At 36.4% G+C, this 27,142-nt stretch overlaps 1 protein-coding gene across 1 annotated transcript; it reads right to left on the bottom strand.

Annotated features, from left to right (window-relative positions):
• Positions 1–21,173: 21,173 nt before the first annotated feature.
• edn2 (endothelin 2) lies at positions 21,174–23,511 on the bottom strand. The gene is made up of 5 exons (XM_053490328.1): positions 23,341–23,511; positions 22,662–22,815; positions 22,433–22,546; positions 21,817–21,909; positions 21,174–21,708 (listed from the first exon to the last, which is right to left on the bottom strand). Exons 1-5 carry the CDS (start codon positions 23,402–23,404, stop codon positions 21,642–21,644), a joined length of 492 nt encoding a protein of 163 aa, XP_053346303.1. The 5' UTR covers positions 23,405–23,511; the 3' UTR covers positions 21,174–21,641.
• Between the last annotated feature and the right edge of the window lie 3,631 nt (positions 23,512–27,142).

Raw genomic sequence — 27,142 nt, 5'->3', positions numbered from 1 at the left:
AGCTAATTAGCTTTCTTAGTTAGCTAGTTAGTTTATGTTAATTTATGTTGTCTTGTCCGAGCTAGTCAGCTAATTAGGTTTCTTAGTTAGCTAGTTAGTTTATGTTAATTTATGTTGTCTTGTCAAACTGTCTTGTCTCAGCTAGTCAGCTAATTAGGTTTCTTAGTTAGCTAGTTAGTTTATGTTAATTTATGTTGTCTTGTCCAAGCTAGTCAGCTAATTAGCTTTCTTAGTTAGCTAGTTAGTTTATGTTAATTTATGTTGTCTTGTCCGAGCTAGTCAGCTAATTAGGTTTCTTAGTTAGCTAGTTAGTTTATGTTAATTTATGTTGTCTTCTTCGAGCTAGTCAGCTAATTATATTTCTTAGTTAATTTATGATAATTTATGTTGTATGTTGCACCTTGATCCTAGAGGAATATTGTGTATTAAACAGCATACGGTTGAAATGACAATAAAAGCCTACTTGAACTTGACTTGAACTTGTAACATTTATGTTAGTCAATCATCGTCTTGCAGAATTCAAGTCTAAATAAACTTTATTTGCTCTTTTGAGCTAAAACAGGAACGATGGGTACGTGCAGTTATTTAAGACACTTAATCTGCAAGTCCTTATCAAATTCTGAACATCTGAATTAGATAATTAGCCCCAATTCAGGTATGAAGGTGCTGTTCTTTTATCTTCTATCTTGCAGATACATCTCTCTATTTTTGGAGTACACCTTTGAAACCTTTTTGAGCCCTGCCCATCATTTCACACATTATACTGATCTTCGAGACAAGCGAGCGTGCTCAACCTGTGTGGCATTTTAAGGAATGTAGATGTACATGATTAACGCAGGAACGTGCATCCGTGGTCGTTTAACGAGGACGTGCCAGCAGAACTGTCCTTGAAATTACATCACTGTCCCAGACTGTGATAGAGCTAGATGATAGAGCTAGATGATAAAGCACTGCACTGCACAGGGCCTTATGTGACTGTAGGAGAGGAAAAATAAATAAATAAATAAAAGAGTCTTTTCTTTTTCGAGGCTTTGGGTTCTACAGGCTGCACTTGACCTTGTGGCTTGAAGATGAAGAATGTTTTTGTTCTCAGTTCCCAGTCAGATGGCTTTGATTATTGGTTGCTCACATGGAAAATCCCTTTGTGATCTATTTTCAGCACAAAAAACAGATGCATGCTGACCTGCAAGTAGTCAGTTAAGTCTCCGTTTCGTCAATAATTGGAGCCATAAGCATCTCTGTGCACAGCACGGATAAGTGAAGAGATGCATACAAGGACAACAGGTGGGTTAAAGGGAGAGCACTGATTAAGAGATGAAGAAATGTAGGAAATAACAGAAATAAGATCTTCACAATGGACTAATCGCTGGTTGCTGGTGGTGGTAAAATGTTTCGACGTTGTCTTCTGGTGGTCCAGGGAAAATCATAGTGGGTTATTATTGGCATCATGAATAAGTGAGAGGATATTAGGTAGAAAAAGGTAAAAAGAGTAACTATTGTTAACGTTCAATATTTAAAAAAATTGAATATTTAAGATTTTCCACTATTTTTATGTTTACTGCTTTGTGCACATGTTTGCCTCATTTTTAATCTCATACATTGACCCATGTGATTACTTAGAAACTTTTGCACAAAATTGTGGAATTCAAAAACCAAAAATGAAGACATAGCAAGCACTAAAAGTGCAAGTTAATATTAAAACAATAGAAAAGGTATAAGTTGTTGTGAGTAATATCATAAAGTCATGAAAACTGTTACTGTATATTAAATTAAAAGCATTTCCAAACCACCATTAGACATCTGCTAAGAGGTTAAAACGTGGCTATAAATCATTCTTTGAACAAGCTAATACATGCACATAACTTTCACCTGAATTAAAACACAAATATTACAGTAACATAACACCAATTTAACTTTTACGCAATAGCAAAAATACCAGCGTAATTAAACCATCGTCCCGGCTAGTGAGATGTTTTGCAATGAACTTATGAGTAAAGTACAGTATAAGAAAGGAAAATGGAACGAATAAGATAAAGACCTTAATTCTAATACCTTTTTTTTTTTTTTGCATTTGGTTTCAAACTGATTCATTATTATCAGCCCTCTCTCATAATGTCAGAAATCAACCTACAGTATGGCCTTCCCTTCTTTTGCACCCTAGGGTCTGTAATGTGGAATACCTTTGGGAGATCTTTAAAAATGTTTACCTAAAATAATAATTCAGGAAATACTGAAAATATTAGATCTTAAACCCAACCTAATAGCATATAGTATTGTGCAAAATTTGGAGACTCTTTTAGGATCTTGAGATTTCTTTATATTTCACTTCCAAAGAGCCTGACTTTGTATAATTAATATAGTCTGAGGGAATAATTCTCCAGACTTCCTGCAGGACGTTTATGTCTATCATTTCAGTCTAGTCCAGTTTCAGAGGAATGTGTTTTGTTTTTGAAGCCACTTATGAATCATTAAAAAAAAAAAAAAAAAAAAACACCTTAAGACAGAAACCAGTGAGAAACGGATGCAGATGCCGCTGGTGATGAGAGATGATCAGGCCGGTGATTAGTATACTGTATACTGGTGATGCTGAATGCTGAGCGGTTGGAACAGACGAGAGGGGAAATGAGGTTGCTGCTGAGCAAACAACTTTTTAATTTTTATTTAATTTTATTAAACACTTTGGCAGTAAAACATTTGTTAATTATTTCTTTAATTTAATTTACATCACTTAGTTTGATTTAATATAAAGAAATGTATGGTGGCTCAAGACTTTTACGCAGTACTGATAGACATTATAAGGATTCTACAGATAATCTTTATGCTTAAAAATATTACCCATATTAGTAAATGCAATACTTTTTTTTTTTTTTTTTTTTTTACAATTTTTTCAATGCTGAAACATTTTATAGTGCAACATAAGCTATATAAAAAAAGGTCTTAACATGTCTCTCAGTCACTCGTTATCAGTTCATTGCCGACTTTCTTTACTCGCTTTTGTCTCTCATATCAATAAACCGCAACCCAAAGGTCAGCCAGTCATTCTGTTCCTGACCTCGGAAATTATATAATCTATCTAATCTCAGCCGCTATGAAAGGCACATTGACTGGTACCTCGGATCCGTTCTGAGGTCATGAATATGCTATATTTTCCCTTCAGCTGCCCTTGCTCCATAACATCAAAGACATTCTGATCTCATGATGTCATACACACTCCTGCTGCCACAGGTCACGGACAGACATTCTCCGGTTTTGCGGTCATCCGACTAACCCCGTTAGCACCGCCGTGACCTCACAGCACAGACACACACAGTGTGACAGAGCGAAGCTGTCATGTCATGCAAGCAAAGGCACTCCGCACTGTTACTGACAGACATGTGAATAAAGCATTACAGCAGCTGAAAGCATGACACATGCAAACGTTCATGACAGACCGGGTCCCCCTCAGTGCTACAGGGAGATAACAAACAGCTGGCTCATAACCTCACAATAGAACAAATACCAGTGTAATTAAACCGTAGGCCTGGCTAATGAGATGCTTTGCAATGACTCATGACTAAAGTTGTATACTACAGTAAGTATCCTAAAAAGGTCAAGGGGCGTTATAATGTCTTTTTAATGCAAACCTTTTAAAGCTTTTAATGAAGTAATTATTTATTTATTTAACTGAGTCTAGAGAGAAAGTCTAGATATGCATTAGGTCATCGTTTCAGCTCTAAGCATAATGTCTTTATTTATACACAGTCAAGTTACTGCCTTCATTTCATTTCCCCCTTTAGAATTTGTGATGCAGAATATCCCTGAGAAATCTTTAAAAATGTTTACCCAAAATAATAATTTAGGGAAAAAAAAAGTCATGCTCCAGATAACACCTTCATTTATTTATTTATTTATTTATTTTAATGCAACATACAACAGTCATGATTGTATTCAACAAAAACATTAATATATTTATTTAATATAAATATGTTTAAAAGTTTTTTTTATTTATTTAGATATTTATATTTCCTTTTATTTTCCCTAAAGTCATGAAAACCGTTACTGTATATTAAATTAAAAGCATTTCCAAACCACCATTAGACATCTGCTAAGAAGTTAAAACGTGGCTATAAATCATTCTTTGAACAAGATAATACATGCACATAACTTTCACCTAAATTAAAACACAAATATTACAGTAATATAACAGCAATTTTTACGCAAAAGCAAAAATACCAGCGTACTGTAATTAAACCATGGTCCTGGCTAGTGAGATCTTTTGCAATGTATACCACAGTAATGTTACTACAGTAATGTATATGAAAGGAAAATGGAACGAATAAGATAAGGACCAGAAGTCTAGATTTGCATTTGGTTTTAAACTGATCCATTATTGTCAGCTCTAAGCATAATGTCACTTTATTTATCCAAAATTGACCTATGACCTTCATTTCTTTTGCACTCTAGGGTCTGTAATGGGGAATACCTTTGGGAGATCTTTAAAAATGTTTATTCAAAATAAAAATTTAAGAAATACTAAAAATATTATATCTTAAACCCCAACTTTTTTGACTCTTTTGAGATCTTGAGATTTCTTCATATTTCACTTCCAAAGAGCCTGACTTAATTGTATAATTAATGTAGTCTGAGGGAATCATTCTCCAGACTTCCTGCAGGACTTTTATGTATAATTTTAGTCTAGTCCCTCTACCTGAGCAGTTACAGAGGAATGTGTTTTGTTTGTATATTGTGACTTATGAATCAACTATTTGAAAAAAAAAACCCTTAAGACAGAAACCAGTGAGAAACGGATGCAGGTGATGACAGATGATCAGTCTATTTATTTTTTTTTATTGTTTTTTTTTATGCAACATACAACAGCCTTAATTGTATTTGACCAAAACATTAATATTATAATTTCATATAAAAATGTTAAAATATATATTTATTAATTTAGATATTTATATTTCCTTAAAAAAACATAACTTTGCTGTATTTTCTTTTCTTTTAAAAATGGTCATTAATTTAATTTCATTTCATTTAAAATTCAGTGCATTTTATAACATTTTATACATTAATCTTTATTGAATATTCCTACACATGACTAAATTATTAACATAATAATTGAATATTTAAAAAATATTTTATGCTGATATTTCTTTAAAAAATCTAAATTTAAATGACCTAAAATTATAAGTAATACAAATATCTAATGACTAGATTTTAAAGTTTCTTTTTTTTAAAGTTTCTTATATAGTTCTTAAGTTTCTTATATATATATATATATATATATATATATATATATATATATATATATATATATATAAAGTTTAAAAAAATCTAAATTCATAAAATATCTAAAAACTGGATTTTTTTTTAAGTTTCTTATATACAACATCTATATATATATACATATACATGACCACATTTTTGCCACTTCTTTTTTTTTTCTTTTTCTTTTTTTTTTTAGCATTTTTATCCTTGCATTGTTTTTTCTTCCAAGTTAAGGAGGATGATGCCTCCTCAGTACGTCACGGAAAATGATAAAATGTTGTCTGTGATGGAGGAATTCTGTTTTGAACAATGGGAAACAGATCCAAATTTAGAAGTCTGGAGAGTGTCATATAATCGTACAGGTGCTACTGACTAAAGTGTCTTCTGGCTGTCGTTCAGCTATGCAGTAAAACGGCATGTTTTTAGAGAAACCGAAGCATCTACGTGATTTGTAGTACGTCATAATTATTTCAGGAATACAAGTCAGTAATATTGATCAAAGTTTTATATGGCAGACCAGACTGGTCTGGAGCTACTGACAGTGTCAAAAAAAAAAAAAACCTACGCAACAGTTTTTCTTTTTTGTTTTACTTTGATGACTATATGTCATGTTCTCAGAGTTTAACAGTTCTGAATTATAATTTTTTTTTTTTTATAATTTAAAATAACTTTGACAACAGATGGAGGGCGGAACAATGGTTAAGGGTTCAATTGGCACTTCTGTATGTGTGTGTAAAGTTTGTGGGTTTCCTCTGGGTACTCCGGTTTCCTCCCCAAGTCCAAAGACATGCAGATTAGGTTAATTGGCATGTGTGACCTGTAATGGATTGGCACCCTGTCCAGGGTATACCCCGCCTTGTCCCCAAAGTCTCCTGAGACAGGCTAAAGGCCCCCTGCAACCCTGTACAGGATAAGCAGTATGGAAGATGAATGAATGAATGAATGAACAACATTTTGACCGTTTTATATGTTAAAGCAACATGTAAGCAAAATCTTATTCCATTGGTGGCAGGGAGTTTCCATCCATCCATCCATCCATCCATCCATCCATATGATCACATGGTGTTCGTCAGGAAGAAAACAACAACAACAACTGATGTTATTATAGGAAGAGTCAGTTGATATAAGTTACCTGTTTTTGCTTATGTTAGGACTTGCATTTGGTTTACAAGATGACTTGTGGATTACTTATGTACAGTAACAGACCTCCACGGTATTCTGGATATCAGTAGATGTCTACAGTTCATATCAGGCCATAAAAAAAAACAGTTTAAAGAAACAAGAGATTGGTATGATATTTTTTTTTAGAGAATAAAAAAAGAATAACAGGAAAATATAACAAGATGATAGCTCAGTGTACACACACCGTCTAACACTGGGCGTAATGCCACCGTGCCGGCACCTGCAACATCATTATCAACATCAACCAAACCTGAGCCAACTTGATGTGAGAAAGATGGAAGATATGGCGAGTTCAAACTCAGGTTGGCCGACATCATTGACCTGCCAGAGGTGTTTCTTGAACAGGTAATGTGTTTGTGGCATCGGCATCACACCAAGATGATGATGATGATGATGATGTCAAAAGAAGAATACTTTAAATATTTAGATTTTAACATTATACATAGCATTTCAACTTTATTTTGTAAGTGAGAATTGTTTTTTTACATCATAAAAATAAATGTGAATGTAAAATTTATATTAGATTAATAGAAGCTTGATTTGTTTAATCCTATTTGAACAGAACATTCCTTTAGCCTGACTAACCTTTGGTTTCTGAATGTTTGGCATTCCTTTATAAACGTTTGGCGTTTATGAGTTTAGTACCACATTGATTATGGAATTGTTGTTCATGACTGACAACCTAATGTACCAATGTGTGTTCCTTTCACTTGTTTTTTACACCACGGTTTCACTAGTTAAGATACACAATGTAGAGCTGTTATGCAATTCTTTCGCATAAACATGATTAATCACACTTTCTGTGACGCAAGGCTTGATCGATTACGCATTTAATCACTTTGAGATTTCACGGGAAACCATAAAAGTCATAGGTTAAATCAATGTTTAATTGTCCTAATCACAAATCATCAACATGAGAGATTAAAAGAAAAATACACATACCATACTGTAATATACTGGCAATGTACACTATAGAGTATGATCTACATCTATAACTCCTATAATAGACTTTTTAAAATTATTATTATTTATTTATTTTTTGCCATTGCGTGTCTGACCCAATTTCCTGATAAGGTTTACTAGTGCAAAAGATAACACTAGAGTTAACCACATGTGCTGTATTCATGTTGCCCCTAACACACATTATGCAAGTTTTTAAAGATATACGTAGGGAAGTAATAGTTGGTGCCTAAATTTGCAGACTACACTACAAAAAACAAATAATAATAGAATGATCCAAAACTAATGTTTTTTTTTCTATTAATTAAATATTTTTTAAATACTTGACGTCCTACAGAGGCCACAAGCCCATGTTAAACCTGGGCCGGTGCTTAACGTCCTGAGACTGATAACAATAGTCCACGCTTCTTAAAGAGACAGCATGTTTTCCTTACAAAATCATCCAAACATAAAATCATTATGGCATCACTAATTGAGAAATTTCTACACCCAGGGGATTCCAGAACATCCTTATTGTCCTATAATAATAAGGCCCAGTCTGGTCCCTCGGGGTTCCACTTGACCTGTCTTCAACAAAGACACTTAAAGCATCAATGGATGTCTTTTTGCCAGAATTCAGCTGGAAAAATTTATTTCCGTCGGCTGTCCGATCAAGTTAAGTCATTATCATGTTAAGACCAACATCATCACCAAGTACACAATCATACGCTATATATATATATATATATATATATATATATATATATATATATATATATATATAAAATCCTGTTCTTGTTATGTAAGTGATAATGATCTTGTAAACATTAAAAATTAAAAACAAACCGCCTTATTCAGAATTGAACATCCTCCTGGGTCATTCAGGTTTATTTTTGTCAAGGGGAAAAAAAAAAACTTTACAGGGAAGATACAGGAAATGTGTAATCTGTCGATCAGCACACATGCATACTGGTGACCATTTTGGAAACATGTTACGTCAGGTCCAGATGAGGAACTTCACAAGAAATAACGCTTTAAATAATTTGTTTGTGTTTGTGTGTTTACTTGATTCTTGTTGAAATTTTTTTTTAAAGCATTCACCTTTTCATCAGCCTGTCTCAGTCATTTGGGAGAACATTTTATATATTTTTTTTATTTTTTAATATCTGCAATACCTTTATAAAAACTTAAATTGGTTATTTAGTTATGTTTTTTTTTTTTGCATACAACCCTTCAAAAAATAATTTTCACATAGTGAACTTTGGCGTGGCTTCTGAGAACGTTGTGCGATTAAGCTGCTGAGGAATAACTGCGTAATCTATAACGAGACCAGTTAGACTAAAGGAGGTATGTGACTGTAATTAGAGATATGTCAAAAAAAAAAAGAAACAACACTAAAACATGTTTGGAATGTACCCCTCATTGTGCTTCACCGCTTCACTTGACTGGAACGGCAATTTGACCCAAAAGGTATGTTGTGACTTAGCTGTCATTATCATTTCTTCATTGTTAATAGGTAAAATAATCATTTCGGTTCATTCGTTTAAAAGCATTTGGTTATGGCTTAGCATGGTGGTGTCTGTGTTTTTTTTTTGCGGCAGGTTTGATCCAGAGCACATTTTTTAAAATTATTATCATTATTTTTTTACATTTCTACATGACGTTTTATATTACAGTACATTCCATGCCTGTTCTTGGATAAGCGACTAGATGGAGGGACGGATATATAATCAGCATGTTTACTTTAAAGGTATTTGCTTTAAAGAAAACCTATTATGTAAAATTCACTTTTTTTTTATCCTTTTTCCTTCTTTGTTAAATTTTTGTATTAAAACAATCCTATTTTATTTTTCCCCTCTTGTGACATCAGTTAAGAAGATTCCCTTCCCTGGTTTGTTGCTCAGCTCTGCCGCTATTTAGATGGGCACGACTCAAAAGCAGAAGCTCATTACCATAGACACTGAAATGGTGCATTTGAGCGAGGAGTGATCTGCAGAGTTGGGTATAATGCATTACTGTAATCTAATTACTCTTCCTAATAACGCAGTAACGTAACGCGTTACATTTTAAACGCATGTAACACGAGGTGGAAAAAATAGGGAAGGGGAAGGGTTAAAGGAGAAAGGGAGGCTTAAAAAGGGGGGGATTTGTAACGCGGAGAAAGCCCGAAATCCATTAACATTAACCTGGTGGCCTCGTTTCAGGCACCTGCAGAAGGGGAGGATGCCTACGTAGGGAGCCTACAGAGTGAGCAAAGAGCGACAATTGGTTTAACAGTAACAAAGAATCCTATCTTCACAGTTGTATCAGTAATCATTTTTTTTGTTATTTTATTTGGATTATAAAGCAGGATTTAAAAAGTGGTTTGTATTTTTATCTGTCCGTTGTTTAATCATCAAGGCGGAGGTTGTCGATACTTTGCACAGCGGGCCCACACCTTCCAATCATGACCTTAACAATCAAACGTTTTGTTATTCAGTGCCTACAGTAATCATAAACCTGGTCATTCATCAACCTATCTGAGTTTAAGAGAATGATATAAAACATGACCTACTATTTAAAACGAGCGTAAACACGGGCACAGATCTGCAGTGGGATGAAAAAATCCGTGGACTCCACAGAAGAGATTATTTATTATTTTATTAAGTAAAATTCTTCGATATGTTTTCTATTCCTAACTTGCTGTGGTTGCCCATATCTTGAGTTTTTTTTTTTTTTTTTTAACATCTGGGCCAGTAGAGCACCCCTCTCCCTCCTGCTTCCTGCTCTGCGGCGGCGCTACGTCTTACAGACACAACACAAACAAAGCCTACTCCTACACACCCGCTTGATGTGTGGACACATGTGTGCGAGTGTGTAGGACGCATGCCAGTGAAGGCTTAATGTGCTAGTAGAGCACTGTGACTGATAACGTTGTTTGGCACTTGTTGGGTTTAACCTTGTGAGAAAAAAACAAGCGTATATACAGTAGGTGTATTTTTAAAATGCAGAATTAACACAAGTAAACGTATTTACTATGCTTACTACATGAATAACATTACAGAAGAATTTTTGCATGCCTGTAAAGAAAGCAACGTATTACATATCAGATTAAAAAAATAAATAAACATAACCAATAAAGGTAATGAAAGTAAATAAAGTTCCCAGTGACATAAAGAAAGCGACATATTACATGACAGACCAGTGGAAACAAACCAAAAATAATAATTCCTAATGTATGATAAAAGATGACAAATTTACGAGAAAAACCCATAATCTCCAGCACCTCCAGTAAAACCTAACAGCTGTTTTATTTACAGTACTGTGCAAAACATTTCTACATAAAAGAAACTTCTATAAAAAGCACTAAGTCATAACATAAACAATAAACAGTCAATATTTGGTGTGAAAACTCTTTGCTTGAACATTAGCGGTAATGTTAGACACAGATTTGCGCAGTTTTCTAAGTAAAACAGCTGTTAGGTTTTACTGAGCGTGCTGGAGAAAATGAGTTTTTCTGGTAAATTTGTCATACTTGCTCCTTTCTACATACTGTACTGTACATTAGGGATTTTTTTTTTCATCTGAAAACTGGTTTGTCATGTAACATGTCACAGGTATGTAAGTATTCTTCTTTAATGTTATCCATTTATTCGTTTTATTATGCGTGTTTATGGGGAATAGGGAATTGTCCTCTTATACTGTACATACTGTAATAATGCAGACATAATAACTTTGTACTGTATAACAAAAATTGTGCTACAGATTCTACAGACTGTACACCTAAGACTTTGGCACAGTACTGTATCTGTCATCAAAGTGCATATATCTACTGAATACACCCTCCTTGTGCATGCAATTACCTATAGTAATCAGATAATCAAAATCCAATTCAAAAGGTAATTGCCACGTACACAACCATACACAGTATGATATGCAGTGGAATGCTTACATGAATGCTTTTGGCCTAAATATGGGAAGATACAATAGAACAGAAATTACTGCAATAAATGAAAAAAAAAAAGCATTAAGTAAAAAAAAATTTTTTTTTTATTTGGGCTGAATGTATAAATTGTAGTTAAAATAGAATATTATAAATATATAAATTGGACAGGATATGCGTAATGTGCAATATAAATAGGTGTAAGGATACGATGCATGGATATGATGGATAATCATGAAGCAGCAATGAATACACCGTGTAAAATCATGTGCATACAGAGAAATAGTCATATTAAACAAACATCGCAATGCTTTACGTAAAAATGTATTCCTGTGACAGACTGTAGCTTGGATGGTGTGCTGGTTAAAGGATTTTACAATCTTTGCAAAATGTATATAAAGTATTAAAGTTAAATATAATGTACATTTTAAAATAAAAGTAAATTTAAATACAATTTAGCAAAAAACGCATTTAATTTCTGTATTTCTAGAAAGTTCATAAAATTTACAGAAAAATGTTTTTACAAGATTCTTCACATATTTGAAGTACACTATTTATAGCCTTAGGTTTTGTCATCACATGTATGTGTGTGTGTGTGTGTGTGTGTTTTACATCTTCAAAACAGGAGAATCCAGCCCTTCTCTATTTACGTTTCTATTTACAGGCCATTTCACTATTTCCATGGCCTTTCCGTGACTTTCAACGCACTGAGAATTCCAAGTCTGTTCCAAACATTATCTCACACGCCCATTATTCACGTTCGAGCAGCGCTCTGCCTGTAGTTAATTCCAAAAACTCCCAAGTCATTCACTTTCAAAAAGCTCATAAGCCAAAGTCATCACAGAAAACAGAATCCACTCCCTGGTGTAGCATTGTGTCTAATGTTGACGACTTTCGATAGCGTGAATGCTTTGGCTCGCACTTCAGGCCTGTGGCTGGTTACGGCTTGTCCGGACAATATTCTCAGTCCTTCCACTGATTTGGGGCAGACGTGCCAGCGTACATTCACATACAGGGCTCTTCCCCTGGTACGAGATCGGCATCTCCTCCGGGTCTGAATACAAAATTAAGACTGAGATACGCATCACGGTATAGGACTTGGGACATACTGTTTACAGAGCAACCTGAGAACGGTTTATTCCATGTCTCTAGTCGTGTAGAGGGAAAGAATTTAGTTGTGGGGGTTTTTATCGCATGTACGTGTGCAGTAACACAACAGTACGTGCACACGAGCGACTGAGATCTGTATCTCAAGACATTCTCAAATGTGTCCCCATGACCCCGGGCAGACTTTACTTAAACGCTGATTCGTATACACTGCGCTCGTGTCGCTATTGAAGACCGCATTGCAGGTGTCAGCAGTTTTTCATGATTTACGCTAAACTGCTTAGCAGAATACCCTTGAGAAGTAATAGCGAGCCACGTTACAAATCCAATACAAACATTTTTGAAAAATACTTTTAGCAAGACGCAGTTATAATTACAGTACATAGCACTTAAAACCTAGAACGTTTTAGCTTTTTTGTTGTTGTTATATTTATATATATTAAATGCAGTACTCTATAGATCGACATACTCTTATTTTCAGGAGAACCCATGCAATTTTTTTTTTATTGTCATTGACCTAAGCTGTGTTGCCAGCAAAGATCATGTGCTGCTTGGGTTTTAATTACTTGCATCATCAAAAAGCAACATCATTTATTATCCTTTGCTAACTCTAGTTAGCTAGTTTTGTTCTATCTACACGGGTAGCACACTGACATTAGGCCAAAATCAGCCAACCCATTGGCACAACATAAGGTGTTAAAATTTTGCCCAAATTTTGGTCAACAGAACCAACAGATTTTGCGCCCCGTTGCCACTGGATGCTTCTCTGGAAATGTCTACTGTCTAGCAGTGTTCTATTGATGGTACAGATGTTAAGTAAGGTGTTGCTTTGTCAATTTTTGGCCAGAATTGTGTGAATATTGGTAAGGTCGATTACTTCATCAATACTGCTGAAGCCTGTATCCAGGACCTGGAGCCTATTCCAGAAAACTTAGGGCACAAAGCAGGGTTCACCTTACATTTAAATTTAGGCATTTGGCAGACACTCTTATCCAGAGCAACTTACATTTTTATCTCATTACACATCTGAGCAGTTGAGGGTTAAGGGCCTTGCTCAAGAGCCCAACAGTGGCAACTTGGTGGTCGTGGGGTTTGAACCCGGGATCTTCCGAGCCGTAGTCCCATGCCTTAACCACCGAGCTACCCCTGGCCCACCTTGAAAAGGGGGCCAATTCATCGCAGGGCACACACACACACTATGGGCAATTTGGGAACGGCAGTTAGCCTAATCTGCATGTCTTTGGATTATGGGAGAAAACCGGAGTACCCTAAGAAAACCCACCTAGCGCAGGAAGGCGGGAATCAAACCTGGATCCTGGAGGTGCAAGGCAACAGTGCTAACCACTAATCCACTGTGCGGCCTAATGTTGTTGGCATGGCATGGTATAAAAAATGTTTTTTTCTCCAACCCAGGTTTCATCTATAGAACATGGCAAGATATCCATCTAAAATAGATGGATGATAAATAATTTTACTACCTGGTTAACTAGTACTTGTTTTATTCCTTTACTTAACAAAAAAAGAGTAGATAGCTTTTTAAAAAAGCTATTCTTTGTTTGGTTCTAGTTAGCTAGTTTTGTTTAGGAGACTTGGTTAGGAAAAAAGGACACTGAGTATACAGTACATCAGCCACTCCATTGGCGCCAAACATTCCCAGTCAGCATCATTTTGTCCATTAGTTAACCATTAGGCCACGAGAACTGTCAGTCACTTTTAAAGCCTCAGTGCTGTTGGTTGTTGTGAAATGACCCCCTTTGCCATTGTAGCCTCAAATGTGGCCCCATCACTGGTGCTTGCATTTGGTAAATGTTGGTACTGTAAGGTTGTAATGGTTGTTGTGTAATACTTTTTACTCAAGCTCGGCCCAATGTCTACAGGGAAGCCCAACAAGCTGTAGCAACCCCAAATTGATGTTGGGTCAATATCAGGTCAACGCTTGGTCAGCTAGACTGAAAACCTACATGTTAACACCGTACAATACATTTAATTACAAACTTCAGTATGGTATTTTGGATGAACCGTTTTTTTGACTAAACACAATATACACCCTCTGACTCACCTTCTCAGAAACAGCCATCGTGTTCCCTCAACAGGGAGGAATGGAAGAATGTTTTGCATAAAGACATTTAAGCTGTGATGAGAGATCCGTTAACTTATTTGTCCTTAAGGGTGTCTGGCTTTTAGACACACGCACATGCGCGCGCGCACACACATACACACACACACGCACACACACACACACATACAGCATTCCTAACAAACAAAACCAGGAAGGGAAGGAATGTTCAGATATGAGGCTCTTACTGTAATCTGCCTACTGAGCTACTGAGCTTGCAGACTGAACCGAATCAGACTGGAGCAAAACAACATCAAATATGACCTCTCTCTCTCAACATCTCCCTACCAACCGCAACACACCACACACACACACACACACCTTTTGTATTGCTAGCTCTCTATGAGCGCTGTCCATTGTTATGTGTATAATTGTAGGAAAAAACCTACTTACAATGTTTTATATTAATCAAGATCATGCATATAGCCATTAACCGTATGATATATAGATTTCTTGCTAACTTGTATAGATAGATAGATAGATAGATAGATACTGAACATGCTTTGCATTAAATATTATCAGTTTATTACTTTACTATAGGTTTATATTGCTATAAGAGTAGTGGTTTGCCAGGGTGCCGTTGTTGGGCCCTTGAGCAAGGCCCTTAACTCTGTCTGCTCCAGGGGCCCCATATACGTAAATACTGACCCTGCACTTTGACCCCTGCCTACTAACCAAGTTGGGATATGCGAAGGATAAAGATTTTCACTGTGCATTGTCACTAGTCAAACCTCATTACCTCATTTCAACCAAATGAGGACTTTTTTTCCTGTTGAGTCTGGTTCCTCTCAAGGTTTCTTCATATTGACATGTTGTTGTTTTTTTCACAGACTTTGCAGAGGTGTAGGGACAGTGCAGGCTGGGTAGAGTTTTAGGACATCTAGGGAAACAAACATGAATAGTTAAAGGAAAGTCAAATCTCAAAGTGGTAAAATTCCCCCAAATCTCAACACCAGGAACCCTGGTGACGGACCTGTTGGAATTCGAAGCTCCTTTTCTATGCTTTTTCAACAAAAAAAAAAGGACAAAAACAGGACAAAGAAGACAAACATGAGGCAAAACTGTGGAAAGTGATGGAGATGATCTTATAACAAGACTATGTCGCAAAGTAATGTTACACTAGACTAACATCGTCTATTACTGTATTTTGGCAAGCAAGCAGCTAGCTTGGCGCTGGAGCCGTGAACCTTTGGGATAAATTGTAACACTAACTGTGCACGAGGTCTACTGACCCCAAATACCTGACGTCATTAATGCTCTCGAGGCTGAATGAGAGCAAAGCCTCAAATATATTGTAATGCCTTACTAGAAGAGCAAACCCTGCTATAGGAGCTAAGGGGAATAAATCTGGATTGGGATGTTTACTGTATAGCAATGCACTATACTGTGTTGTATGATTGCTTGTGATTGCTTGGTGTTGACATCCTTTTGATCATATAGTGGTATAGCCATAGTGATATAACACTCTAACTTGGAAGCTTGATTTAGCTTTACTACCCTCTCACTCACTCACTCATCGTCTATACCGCTTTATCCTGGAAACGGGGTCGCAGGGGGCCTGGAGCCCATCCCAGGAGACTTAGGATACAAAGCAGAGGAAATACATGGAGAACATGCAAACTCCATGCATACAGACCTGAGGTGGGATTCGAACCCAGACCCTGGAGGTGCAAGGTGCTAATGTAAAACTGCCAGGCTGGATACAGTAGGTTGTAACGTCCTAACACATTCTGTTAAAGATTATTATTATTATTATTATTAATATTATCAATATCATTGTTTAATGGGCTTTTCAAATGTAAAGATGAACTAATCCAACATCAACTGTGGATGGTGTAGCAAAGGGGGAACTGAAATTTCTATGAATCTTTCAATCTTTACTCTCTATTAATATTTAGCAATTTCTTGGCACAAACAGATCACGGCAAAGTACACACACACAGCCTCACACTCACACTTGTACAAAAAAAAAAAAGTTCAAAAGAAGTACATGTTCTCGTTTAGCCGTGACTAGGCTTATTTTTGCGAAATTTGGCACCCTTAGATCAAAGAATCCAGGAATGCATGCAGGGTACAAAAAGCAAAACAAAAAAACAATGAATATAACAAAGCAAGCAGTGTTTTGACAGCCCCAGTGATTAAGCAAGGCTTAATCAGTTTCCATGCTCTCCATATCACTTCCTCTTAACCAGCGGAGACTCGGCTGTATTTTTCCAATGTTTTTCCCTTTCCTACTGTTAAGCGAGACTGCAGGAATGCGAAAGGAATGTGCAAAGTAGCATCCTGTTTTTATTTTTTCTTTTTTACACTTGTCAGCTATTAACACTCTGAAGAAGAACAGACAAGGAACTCGCCAGACCCGAGTGACATCACGGAGCAGATGGAAGGGAAGACTTTCAAAGCAGGTGCATCTACAGTACAATGCATTCCGCCATAATCTCATCAGCGTAAGCAGACCTAGACGAAAACCATATTGGATCTGTTTTGTTATTTTGGGAACAGCATGACATCATCAGGTTATGGTGCTATACAGTATGTAGTCCGTCCATCCTGTCAAGTGGATATCGTTAAGTGATGGATGGCTGCAGTGACCTATGGCTTCCTCATTGCTCAACCAACCATTCCAATGTCAACCAGGTTTACATACATTGTGGGTTTGAATCCCCAGTGCTACTGTAGCTCAGACAAGCTGCCTCTTAGCATTCTGCCAGAGCTGACCTATCATCTCTTATACATAATAAGAAACATGATTGTATAGTACATGTAACCATGAAGACTATATGTCACCATGGCAATAGTCACTTTCACAATTACTCCAATCTATGAGAGGTACTCAAGTTAAACTGGGACAAGTGATCGTGCAGAATAAAAGAATACAACTGAGAGTATTGAGTTGCTGAGAGTAGCTGATGCTACATTAATGGGGGTCAGGGGTAGCTTAGTGGTTAAGGAATTGGACTACTGACCGGAGGGTCCCCAGCACCACCAAGTTGACACTGTTGGGCCCTTGAGCGAGGCTCTTAACCTTCACTAGTGCTTGGATACCATTGAGGTACTCTGTATGCTGAAGCTATGATCGGATTGCCTGCTTCACGTCTGAAACACCGGCCTCCCAGGAACTCCTGTAAAGGCTCAAACATGTGGAGCGAGGTCAGGACTGTATGAGAAATGTGGTAATTAACTCCCAGCCGAGTTTCTGTAACGCGCAAGTGGTGCTGGTGAATGATTGCGTGTACAGTTCCCACGGACAGATTCGTCTCTTTTCTTTGGCTGAATGTAAAAAAAATTACTGCAATGTGCTCCGAGTCACCGTACCGTGCTTGTGTAAAAAATTTCAGCACAAGTCTCGGTTTAACTCGAACGCCCCTCCGATTCCAATTTGGTAAATCGGTTTCTAGGATGCTCATATTCGCATACTCATTTCGTCCTTGCTGATTCACGATGGTGTCGCAAGGTACACCTTTGTGCACATCACATCCCAGACTAGATAAGATACTGCAGCTCTCTGTCTCAACAGCAATGATGATGATTCAGCGTTCAGGCTCACAGCTCACACACACTCACACACTACAGGCAGGGGTTTAAGAGGTGAGAGAAAAGTCAAGAATCAGAACCTAAGTAAAAAGACTTGAAGCTTGGAGACCCTGGAGCTGTCACGTGACACTGTATCATATAAATCCATAAATCATCATTGAGTTGATTATTAGACCATGTATAATGCGTTTCATCTTTTCAGACAGCTCGTTTTGACATGTTTTGTGGCCTAGAGCTGCCTAGATTCACAGAAACGTCTTTGACTGACAAGGCAGGCGACACACCAAACCCCTTTTTCTGAAGCCGGCAGATAAACACCTAGAGTGCTTTGTAAAAAAAAAAAAAAAAAAAACATTTTATGATTTGGTTTAATACTTGAAAAAGATCCTATTACTCTAAAATTTTATTTCCTTCCTGGAAATCAAATCAGAAGTGAGAAGCTTTCAAATCAGGTGAGGCCATGGAATGAGAAGGTGTGTCCAAACTTTTGACTGGTACTGTACATGAATACATAAAAAAACAAAGGAAACCATGTTTTAAAGAGGATTCGCTTGGTGATCAAAAAAAAAAAAAGAGTATAAGGAGACTTTAAGATTCTGGCGCCAGTGCACTTAAAAGTGTATAAAGGATGTCTAAAGTTAGATTTGGACCTTTGAGCATCCTTTGTGCATTTTTTTCTCTTTTTTTTTTTTGCGCTGAGAAGCTGAGACTAGAGCATTGCCACGTCTCTGAGCTTCAGAAATGGTTTAATATTTACCGTCAGTCTACTTGGGCTCTGGTACTATAGATCACAATGTAACCATCTAAGGTTCTCACTATATGTAGAAGTGTGAGAATTATAGCTGTGTGTTATTGGATCTGTTATGCGCCATGGTGGTGTAGCACTGTCAAGGGTTCGAATCTGACCTTGAGGTCTGTGTGCATGTATGTTCTCCATGTGCTTGGTGGGTTTTTCCTCCTATATTCCCAAGACATGCAGGTTAAGCTAATGGGTGTTCCCATATACATATATACAGTATGTGTGTGTGTGTATATACTGTACTGTATATATACATAGCAAGGAGGAACCTAGCATGGCTGGTTCGGTCATAATCTAATCCGTCACAATACACAAGTTGGTAAAAAGCTTTCATCACTGGCTTAAAGGGCAAATGTTGATCTTTCTGCCATTCAAAACAAGTTAAAGACAAATTCTTTATGATTATTATGTTATTAATTGAGCTGATTTGAGCTGAAGAATTTTAAGGGGACTTGCCAAACCCATAACAGCTGTTACTTGGTAGAAATGTGTCATCAGAATGAATTAACACTTATTATTAATATGTAATAGAACATACTGTGTACACAATACAAGATCACTGATATGATAATGATAAGTACTCTTAATATATGGTATTTCATATTTGCATTCTGGACTGCTTTAAAGTATGCTGTGTGCAGGTTTAACATGCTGTTGATCATCACTTGAATTTGTCTAGGGGTCGATGGATGTGGTAGCGCAGGCCGTCGCATTTACACTTAGGCATTTGGCAGACGCCCTTATCCAGAGCGACTTACATTTTTATGTTATTACTGTATATATCTGAGCAGTTGAGGGTTAAGGGCCTTGTGCAAGAGCCCATGATTGGCAACTTGGTGCTTGTGGGGTTTGAACCTGGGACCTTCCGAACCGTAGTAACCCTGAACCGTCATTGGAAGTATTCTTGAATTTTTGTTGGTATGTTATAAAATATGCTTCATATTTGTAATATATTTAAATAAACAAAATAATTGTTAAAAAAATATATATAATTATATAATTGATATAATTTAATAAAGTATGTTTCTGGATTGTTTTATTGTAAATAAATCAAATGTAAGTGGTATTGAGTGGTAGAAGGGCACATACTGTATAAATGTATTATTATTATGATGATTACTATTATTATTATTATTATTTTGTTATTGTAATTTCCCTTACAGATGTATGATGTCATTTATTTGCTTTTATCAAAGTATGTAATAGCCTTAACCAAATGGAACACAAGTGATGCAACACAAGAGATTTCAATTCAAATAATTTATTTGAGATACAAAAAAAAAAAGTCCGTCTGATATACAAATGAGGTACAAAATATAAATAAGACAGCTGAATAAATTAAATAAATAACATTTTGTTTTTGTCTAAGTATGCTACTTTACAACATGATGATATAGGCCCTGAAGGCAGTGAAATTCAACAACGTTCAAGTATCTGGGGTCAAGCTGAAGGCTGAAAACGGCCTTTCCCTTGATAGAGAAGAAGTAACAGCAGTTCTTGTTGACACTGCACCGAGTTGTTCGGCGTGCCACACACACACACACACACACACACACAGAAGACGAACATCAAGCCAAGCCATAAGAAGTAGTTAAGAGGTTTCCCATTAAACACATTCCACTGAAGCCCAGTGCTTGTTTTTTATGGGGAATTACAAGGACATTAGTTGGTCTGTTGTATTGCAGGAAAAAACAATTAGTGCAGTTTTTTTGGCAAGCGCCGAGCCATTGAAACTCGTTTGCACATGTAACTGAAAACACGCAACAGTAACCATGTTAATAATATTTCCGCGTTCAAAATGAGGGCAAGGGGAAAAAAAAAGGAAAAAGAAAAAAAAAATCCCTGTGAGAGCTGAGCGATCGATCCTTTTCATAAAACTGTTAATATATATATATATATATATAACGTCCCACCAGCGGAGTGAGATAAGACAGCATAGCAACCTTTGCCCTTTTTTTTTTATCACAGAGCAGAAACAAAAGCATGAACTCAGTGTTTATGACGGCGTCCTACATCAGTCCAGCGAGGGCCCGAATCCAGAATCCAGAGAGGTATTTCAGATTTTCAAGAGAAATGAAAAAAGTCGCGCATGAAACTCTGATACAGAGAAGTGCACCTGAAATGGACAGAAGAACAGAATGTCCAAAAAAAAAAAAAAAAGAAAAGAAAAGGATAAAAAATAGACCTATCAGACACATCAGTGTTATATTTAACCTTTCATAGCATAGCAATATTGCACAAATTGTTGTTGGTTTTTTTTTTTTGTGTTTTGTTTTTTAATATATATATATATATATATATATATATATATATATATATATATATATATATATTTATATAAGTGCCTTATTTGTAAGGCTAGAATTGAACGCTTTCATTTGATAGTCCCACATGTTTTTTTTTTTGGCTTAACATTCCTTCCTTTGAAAAGGCCACCACTTCACAGGTGTTCAAGGTGCTCCGTTCCTCCTTTAGTAACAACACAAGGCACGCTTGTGCTCCAACCAGCATTTTCAGACATTCCACCGCTTCCCTGATCCGTGATGTTTTTGTGTATCAATTATGGCCCTGAACGCTTGAAGTCTTTTCCCCTTAAGACTGTCAGTATTTAGAATAGATGAATTATTAGCCCTTCCAGAATTGTGTCTTCCGTCCTTCCAGCTCCAGTCACACAGCAGAAGAGATTCCTCTCAACCTTCTTACCCAGGAATGGGAAGATTTAGATTTGATCCTTTTGCTCTGCATCATCTTCTACTTCTTTGTTCTTCTTTGTTGTTGTTTTTTTGACAGCTTCAAGATTTGTTGGTCTTGATCAGCTTGGAACGCTCTGCCGCGACGAGATTAGCCTTCGCGACTTGCCTACGGTTGAAAAAAAAATTGGACACCTGGTTACCACCCATTGTGCACACACATGCGCGTATTCAAACATATACTGTTGTGTATTAAGTATGCAGGAAGGTTTCTTACCTGAAATATCTAAGCAGGCCTTTGTCGGCTTTGTTGACGCGTCGCACGTCAGGATCGAGCGGACTCACGACGACGAGGCTTGGGTCCATCGAGCTGTGGGCGGAAAAAAACAAAAAACATACCATAAAACATACAGTACAGTATCGCAGCCTCACATGTTGAAGCATTACGATCTAATTAGCTCGAAATTTCTGAGCAAATAACATTCCCCATCTCCGCCTCTTCACCCTGCAGCAAACATTGCGGAGCGTGTCGTTTTCGAGATAGACGTCAGTAAGAAAACAAAAAGGGTGGAGGCGCTAAGTAACCCGGCGACTTCAAGAATGTTTAACAGTCCAGCGCAGGTAAAAAAGAGCTTCTAATAATAACCTCGTGACTCATAGCCCTGCATGACTCATTATAAATCCAGCCAGTGAAGGTTAGTCCCAGTCAAGTAAACAGCTATACCTTATCACGGCGCATCTCTTTTTTTTAACCTTTTTAAGTAGAGTTTACCCTGATCTGTTCTCGTTCCGCGTGATCGCCGTCGGTATGCAGGAAAGAAAAGTCTATCACCTTTGATCTGGAGTCTATTTTCTTCGATTTACACAAGAGACAAGGTTTAGACTGTGCTCACCTGGTGTGGCAGAACGTGGAACAGGTGGAATCGTTAGCGCTGGCGCATTCGCAGCGGCCCGTGGAGCGCCGCCGGCGGGACAGAGGACTTCCGAGGCCGTATGGGGTGATCTTACTGCAAGAGAAAGAAAGAGAGAGAGAGAGGGATGAAGATACGTATGAGCTTTGATATGAACTGTTCGGCATGGTGCTGAGATCACACAAGCTGTAATAAGATTCGTCCTCCTTACCTAGGTGTGTTGACCCAGATTATGTCCAAGTGGCAAAAGTAGATGCATTCCTTATCCATCCAGTTACTGCAGGAGCAGCGTTTGGTGCGAACCCTGGCGGCCGAAGAGGACGAGCTCTGGGATTCCGATGGCTGGGAGAGTGGTAGTCCGAATCCTGAAACCAGATCACATTAAAAGTGAATACGTTGCATATATGTTTAATGATTTTAGCATGTAACTATATATATATACAGTATAGAGAGATGACAAGCCCAGCATTGTTGTTCTGTCTGTATTAATCATATTAAAAAGCAAACATCTATAAACTGTCAATCAATCTCAGACAGTGTAAATATGCCCAGCTAAGTACAATGCCATCCATTCAGATATGGAACGCTTATCAGTTAAGATAGAAAAGCAATGATACAATACCCTTATTGTCTCTAATACGCACTATAAAGATTGTGTTGTTTCTCATCGCTGCAACAATAACACAGCTACGGAATTTTGTCTATCAAATTCTGCATGCAAGCCGGACAATTTCCAAAAGCATATCACATCTAGTTTCTTAAAAACTCCTATATGAATATATTTTTATATTGCAAAACAAAAAAAAAACATTCAATGCATGCCTAGCGTAATAAGTGTGCAAGTGTGCATTTGCATCCTCCACCAAAGCATAAGAGAAAGCAAAACTTACCTTCTTCAACAAGGACGGAGAATGTGGCAAAGATCAGCAGAAGAGTGTGCAGTGAGAGATCCATTGTGAAAAAAAAGTGTCAAACACCAAAGTTTTTTAGATCCACAGAAAAGCAAGTCTCGTGCACAAGTTCACTGAGTGTTAAGCTCTTAGTGCTCTTGCTAGAGACAATGACAGGTGCTCATTCGTAGCTCAGACTCCCGGCCTGCCTCTTATATAGCAGAGAGTTGGTGCCACACCTCCAGTTTTTTTTTTTTTCACCACCAACACATGGAGGCTGTTACACAATGAGTCGCCTCCTCGCATTCTCCAGGGGATCATCGGTTAGGCATGGAAAACTGGAGAGGAAAAAAAAAAGAGAGAGAGAGTAAAAAAAAAAATTAAGGAGTGGAGAAGCTGAGATGGTCCTGCTTTGACTACTATTGTGAGATGTTAGATATCACTGTCAGGGTGTGATATGAAACCTTTCCTGCCTTTTTACCTGAGGGAATCTCCATTATTATATGGAAAAAAGAAACGAGTCAAGGTGGTGTTTAATGACTTCTTTACACACAAGTTTTATTTTTTTGAAGGTGTACAGTAGGTGTGCTCTTTTTCTTTGTTTGATAAATATGTACAGTAATAACTAATGTACATGCATAATACTATATATATATATTCTATTATAAAAATAATATTATTAAAAAGTAAAAAGTATAATTCTGGTACAAACTATTGATTTTATTTTATTTTTATTTTTTATATGCCACAGTAGATAATAATATAATACCTTATTAAAGTGATTAAATAGTAATATATACATTTACGTCCATATGTTTTCACACGAAATTTACTTTAGTAAAATTTATTTTTTACATTATTTTATATGTAAAAGCGACTGTACATGAAAGATGGCAATAATTTTTTTATATTAGTACAATTTTTATATGAAAGACTGTACACAATATACAGTAGTTAACTTACAGTATATATATATATATATATATATATATATATATATATATATATATATATATATATATATAAGGGAATAAAAACACTATAAATTATACATTACAAACAGTCTAAGCATAAATTATCATAAATCTTATTAGACTTTGGACTGTTTTTCTACTACGTTTTATTGAGTCATTTGTGATAATTATAATTTAGATGCTGCTTTGTACTTGCAATGTTTAAATACTCTAAATGTCATTTACTCATGCTTAATAGTGAATATTGTAAGAACAATTTAATTATCATTACCAGGCCTAATAAAGGCAATTATTGATCATTTTTACACTGTACTGTATACTGTATATTTCAGCTAGAACTAAAGGTGAAAGATAGTGTTAAAGTAAAAAAAAAAAAAAAAACTAAATCTCTCAATTAACTCCATATACAGCATGTTTTTTTTTTCATGCTACTTTAAACATGGTGTATTTCATTTTGTACATGTGTATCTTTCTTATACCTACAGTACTGTATATCTATTGTCCCCTTTTTTTAAATTATTCCGATTGCTTCGTTAGGCTTTTTAACGTCACTCATCTGTAAATAAATAAATAAATAAATAAATAAAATAAATTCTCCATATGAAGAAATACAAATCTCACACGATGGAATTAAATTTCACAATTTCACATGATGGACCTAAAAACTATTTAAGCTATTCGTGAGGGACGTGCCGTCTCAGTTTATTTATTTATTTTTGCATACTTTCCCAGCAGTTAATGCAAATCGTCTGGATCATCATCATCATCATCATCATCATCCATTACTTTAGGTCTTTACACTATCAGGTCCCATTGCTAAGCTGTAATGAATGGAATTCAACAATGGATATCTGATAATAAATGGCACTGGGTAGAATATGCAAATGTAAATAAAGATAGAAAATGTGGAACAGGAAATGAACTCTGGGATATTTTGCATGAAGGATTTTGGTAATTGACCTCTTAGAATGATACCTCTACATTCACTTTCCTCTATCTCCTTATCTATCTATCTATCTATCTATCTATCTATATATATATATATATATATATATATATATATATATATATATATATATATATATTGTCTGCAGAAGTAATAACTGTATATTAGTTATAGTTTATCTATTTTATTATAGTCATCTAATGAATGTCAGGATGACTGATGTGATGTTAGAGTTGCTATGGGATGAAAAACAATGTCCCGTTTGAAACAAAAGGGGGCAGAAATGCCTCCGAGGAGCGTACAGTCTTTGCAAGGGGCAGGAAATGCCAGAGACACGTCACCATCCATTAAACAATGGCATCAACGAAACTATTTGTCACATTAAAAAAAAAAAATGGATAAACAAAAAAAGGCCAAATCTTAAGCAAATATTTTTCTGGTGCCACAGAACGGGCAGACTGTAAACACTCGTCTGTCTGGGAAAAGTCCAGAATTTCAGATAAGGCAATACACTTACATTACATTGCATTACATGCATACATACATACAGACATACATGCATACTTGTAATTCTGTAAATATTAAATGCACGTTAAATGCAGGAGGTATGATCTTCGTCATCACATGTTCAGCTGACGTTAATCGAAACTATTCGGCTGACCTCATAAATAGTTAACTATTTGCAAAGGAGACCCGCATGGCAGCGCTTGCCTATCTAGCGTCTGTCTCTGTTTTGTCTCTCTCTCATTCTCTGTTTCATTCAGTCTCTTCCTGCAGTCACACTGCAAAAATGCAACTTTATCCATTTCCTGTTCTGGATGGCTCGGCAACATGCCGCGCGGTGTGTGTCAACAGGCTCGCACAGTTAAATGACTTTATGGAATTCCTTAGGTGGCCCGCTGGCATGCAAGACTTTGATACTTTTCCCTTTCCTACTGATAATCTCTGACCAAAACAGGTCAACAAAAACAGAGGAAGTCGATATGCAATGTTTTATTAATGGTGATTAATTAGACAGCAATGATGTTATAAAAAAGCACTTAATTTTTTGTACAGTGTTTTTTTTTTTGGGATACAGTCTTCCAGCCAAATTGATCAGTATCAGAGTTTCTTATCCACTTAGGAGAAAGTCCGCTTGCCAGCTGATGCAATAATACAGTTGCAACTGAAAAAAAAAAAAAAAAAAGAAAAGAAAATAAACTATAAGATATATAAAGGGCACACCCTTACAACACAATTGCACTACCTTTATCTGTGTATATTGCTCCAAATAATCATATCAGTACCTATAGCATTACTCAGCTTTAAACTGGAACTAGGCATGACCTACTGTACTGCAAACTTTATAGTCTTTCTTCTCTCTTTCTTATTTTCTTAATTACAGTACACACTTTCTATGGAAATCACTAAAATATATACAGTATCCGTAATGCCAACCCTGTTAGAATGTTCCATGGATTCTGGCTCTGAACGTTCCATAATTTCAGCTACATCAGTCATCACACCAGTTCATAAAAGGTCTAAGCAATGAGAAATTAGTTTTTTTCTTTTGTTTTTTTCTTAAATCCTGCACATCCAATGATTATTTACATTTAATTACCTTCCAAAAAAAAAATCAGCATAGTGGCCAGTATATGTTACATAAAAAAAAAAAAACACGTTACTTCTACAATATAGAGTATATCTCATCAGCTTTGACATTAACACCTTGCATTAACATTAATTGTTAGTTATATACCAGTAAACTGGTCATAGGATCACGGGCACCCAAGGCCTCACCCTTGCCCACTGGGACCAAACACCAGCCGGTTCAATCCGATCCCACAATAAACCTAATGGTTGATAGGCACCAGAACACCCAGTGCACCACAGCCTGCTGCAG

The sequence above is a fragment of the Clarias gariepinus genome, chromosome 28 (genome assembly GCF_024256425.1).
Source record: "Clarias gariepinus isolate MV-2021 ecotype Netherlands chromosome 28, CGAR_prim_01v2, whole genome shotgun sequence".
Taxonomy (NCBI): domain Eukaryota; kingdom Metazoa; phylum Chordata; class Actinopteri; order Siluriformes; family Clariidae; genus Clarias; species Clarias gariepinus.
This window is presented reverse-complemented; position numbering and strand designations above follow the sequence as displayed.

Bases quoted from the DNA above. Each gene is read 5' to 3' on its own strand.
- edn2 (XM_053490328.1), bottom strand. From the start codon at position 23,404: ATGGATCTCTCACTGCACACTCTTCTGCTGATCTTTGCCACATTCTCC. The intron at 21,910-22,432 runs GTGAGCACAGTC...TTCCGCCCACAG, and splicing joins TCCACGTTCTGCCACACCAG to CTCGATGGACCCAAGCCTCG. The intron at 21,709-21,816 runs GTAAGAAACCTT...TTTCAACCGTAG, and splicing joins GGCCTGCTTAGATATTTCAG to GCAAGTCGCGAAGGCTAATC.